The sequence below is a fragment of the Triticum aestivum genome, chromosome 5B (genome assembly GCF_018294505.1).
Source record: "Triticum aestivum cultivar Chinese Spring chromosome 5B, IWGSC CS RefSeq v2.1, whole genome shotgun sequence".
Lineage (NCBI taxonomy): Eukaryota > Viridiplantae > Streptophyta > Magnoliopsida > Poales > Poaceae > Triticum > Triticum aestivum.
The window spans coordinates 6930982-6934224 of NC_057807.1; the positions used below are offsets into that span (position 1 = coordinate 6930982).

Consider the following 3243-nt stretch of genomic DNA (forward strand, 5'->3'; position numbering starts at 1 on the left):
GAGATAATCTGGCACGACGTAACTGACAAGGTAGCAAGACATGTGTCTTTTGCCAACATGACGAGTCTATTAAACACTTATTTTTTGAGTGTAAATTTGCTCGTGCAGTTTGGCCCATAGTGCAAGTACCTTCAAATCTAGACCCCACGTAGTGCGCGTAACATGTTTGGCAATTGGTTGCGGGGTATTAATAAACAATTTTCTGCACATATTTTTGTTGGGGCGGCTGCCTTATGCTGGGCATTGTGGCTTACCAGGAATGGTGTGGTTTTTAATAATAAATGAGATTCTTCTCTTGTGCATGTTATTCATGATGTACGTGATGGCTCCGTACTTGGTCTATCCTGCAGAAGTCGGAGGACAGAGACCTTTTTATGATGGCGTCTACACGGCTAGAGCGTACGGCCAAGGAGGTTTTCTCCCTCCATGGATGGCGGTGTAATCTCCGTATAGGATCTGCCCCACCCTAGGCTAGATTGAGTTATTTTTGCTGCAAAACTATGTTTATTTTTCGGTCGTTTAGACTTGTTGGCTGTGAGCATCATGTTATATACAGAGGCCGGGCATTCTTTAGATGTGGTTGTATCACCTTGATAAATCAATTCAATGAAATGTTCTTTATCGAAAAAATTGAGGCATCTAAAAAATGTGGTTGTATCAAGAAAATCAATGCAGTTGTATCGAAAAAATCAGTGGCGGAGCTACGGCAAGGCCGAATGGGCCATGGCCCGCCCAGCCCTTGTAATTTTCTGCAATGTATACGTATTTTTGGGCCATGAAACACAATCCCTATAACTATTTCCTACAGCCGGCCCGCCCAACTTTCTGCGCCAAGCTCTGCCACTGGAAAAAATCATAGGCAATGGAGGCAAGGCATGAATATTGGGAATTACTATGGAGGCAGTGGAAGGTCAGGATTAACTCAGCGCCATCTTTCCCTGAAGGAGCGGGTTACCATCAACCACGACGCCAGCGAAGACGATGCTAGATGAATGATCTACTCCCTCCTTTCAGTGGCGTAGCTAGGGGGTGGCCAGGGTGGTTCATGGAACACCCTGGAATTTTTTCATAGCTTGTATATAGTATAGTAAAAAAATATTTCTTCAAAAAATAAATACACTTATGTAAATATTTTTATTAATGGACCACCCTGGCGTATTGGGCTGGCTACGCCACTGGCTCCGTCCCATAATATAAGAACGTTTTTGACACTAAGGGAGTATGTTGTTGTTTTCCTCCTGACTAGTTTGACTGGTTTTTGTCTTATTCCTTTTGTAATAACAATGTAAAACCGGAAAATACAAAAGATATTAGTGCAAGGCAAGAGTACCTGGAAATCTTGATTAGCTATGCATGCAACACAATCCAACAATGATTGTGATGCACTACCAGCAGCGCCGCCAGTAGCACCAATAAGGATCATAATGCATAATACAATACTACCTCCGTCCTGGTTTATAGGTCCCGTTTGTAGTTTGTGTCATATTTTGACCATCGATTTAACTAACAAAATGTTAATGCATGTCAATAAAAATTATATCGTTGGATTCGTATTTGAACATAATTTTCAATGATAAAATCTTTGGTAACATGCATGAACATTTTGTTAGTCCAATTTATGGTCAAAATTTGACACGGAATACAATGGGGACCAATAAACTAGGACGGAGGTAGTAGGTTGCAACAACAAAAGAATATTATTTGTGTTTACAATCACATCACCCTGCAAAATAATTACCACAAACTAGCAACAGTTGAGCTTTAGTAGTAACGCTTTGCCATGAAGCTCCTGAGCCACAGTGCTCGGTCCTCCACGTACAAACTCATATATTGAATGCCCTGGAACTTGTCGTCCAGCAAATGAGACACGGCAACTCTCAAAGCTTCCTCTGTGAAGTCAGGCGTGTTCATCACAACAGCACTAAGCACCGCCTCCGGATGCACATCCCAAATAGTCAAAATACCATGAATGGGATCATATCGGCCCTTAATGATGATGGGGCGACCTGAACAACACAAACAGAAGAATAATCAGAACAAAGGAACGTACAGCTGGCCATGCTATAGCATAATTACAACCAGAATTCGTTTATATATTTAGATGAATATTTAAGATACTCTCATGCCATGTGTTTATTTACAAATAAAGAAAGAGCGGGCACACATACCTCTGTGATGTGAGCGAGCTTCCTCTTGTTCTCCTTTGATTCACACCATTCCACTAATGGTGGGCAGTCATAAATGATTAGACGCTCAAGCTTGGTCAGTTGTTGTATGCTGTCCGGCAAAGAGCTGATACCCTTGCAGTTCCTGAGCTCAAATCTCTTGAGAGAGGGAAGTTGTCCTAACCACTCTGGTAGTGTCATGCTTGCACACCCACACAGAGTTAGTTGCTCAACCAACCATCCCGGCAGTTCTGCCTGCTCGAGCCGCAATGATTCAAGCGAGGAGAGGCTGTGGATGATCTGAGGTGAGGTGGTCAGATCACTGCAACCGGTGATGGTTAAGTCACGGAGGGCAGGGAGGTGGTGAAGCAACCTCCACTCATGCATGGGCACCTTGCTTTCAGCAACATTCAGCTCAGTTAATGGAGAAGAGGAGGAAGTACCACTGCCTAAAGGGCTCTCTTCCCATGATGATAGCATATTGTCAGAGTCATATATGTACAAATACTTAGCTCTAGGCAGACACGGCTTTACCCTCAGCTTGGCACATTGTTCTATCCTCAACTCCCAAAGATTAGGGAACAAGAGCTCATTTGAACCTTTCTTGCCACTGTAATGTGCGGTGTTCCACTCTTCCAAGTCGTCCATACGGGTGAGACTCAGGTATTCTAAATTTGGTAGTAGACCAAGTGGGGGTAGCTTGTTGCACTTCGGAAAATCAAATAAACGTAACGAATAAAGATTAGGGAGATATTGCCTGATACCCATAAGCCAATCTGGAACGCTGACATTACTGTAATAACCAGCTATATCCAAATCCCATACACTGCTTGGTGGCACTAGTTTTTCCAACAATGAACTGGAACTGGTTCTTTTGGCCCGCTCCCGAGTCGCTCCCGCGGGCGACTCTGGGAGCCAACCCTAGCGCCGCCGCTCCCCAGCCCCCCTCCCCGGCCTCCCTCCCCTCGCCGCCGTCGGTCGCGTCGCCGGCCAAAGGCCGCGCGACGTAGGCGGCGGCGGGGCGTCTTCTTCCCGCGTACCGGAGGCTTGCGTCGGCAGCGGCGGTCGTCGGCCGTCC

General features: G+C 45.2%; 1 protein-coding gene across 1 annotated transcript in view; it reads right to left on the bottom strand.

The window, feature by feature from the left end:
- Nucleotides 1–1597: 1597 nt before the first annotated feature.
- LOC123110069 (putative disease resistance protein At3g14460) overlaps nucleotides 1598–3243 on the bottom strand; it is a 9977-nt gene continuing 8331 nt past the window's right edge. Inside the window, exons 10-11 of the mRNA XM_044530489.1 lie at nucleotides 2169–3020; nucleotides 1598–2006 (exon numbers count right to left, since the gene is read on the bottom strand). Coding sequence (XP_044386424.1) covers nucleotides 1956–2006; nucleotides 2169–3020 — 903 coding nt within the window. The 3' untranslated portion in view covers nucleotides 1598–1955. The remainder of the gene's footprint in view (nucleotides 2007–2168; nucleotides 3021–3243) is intronic.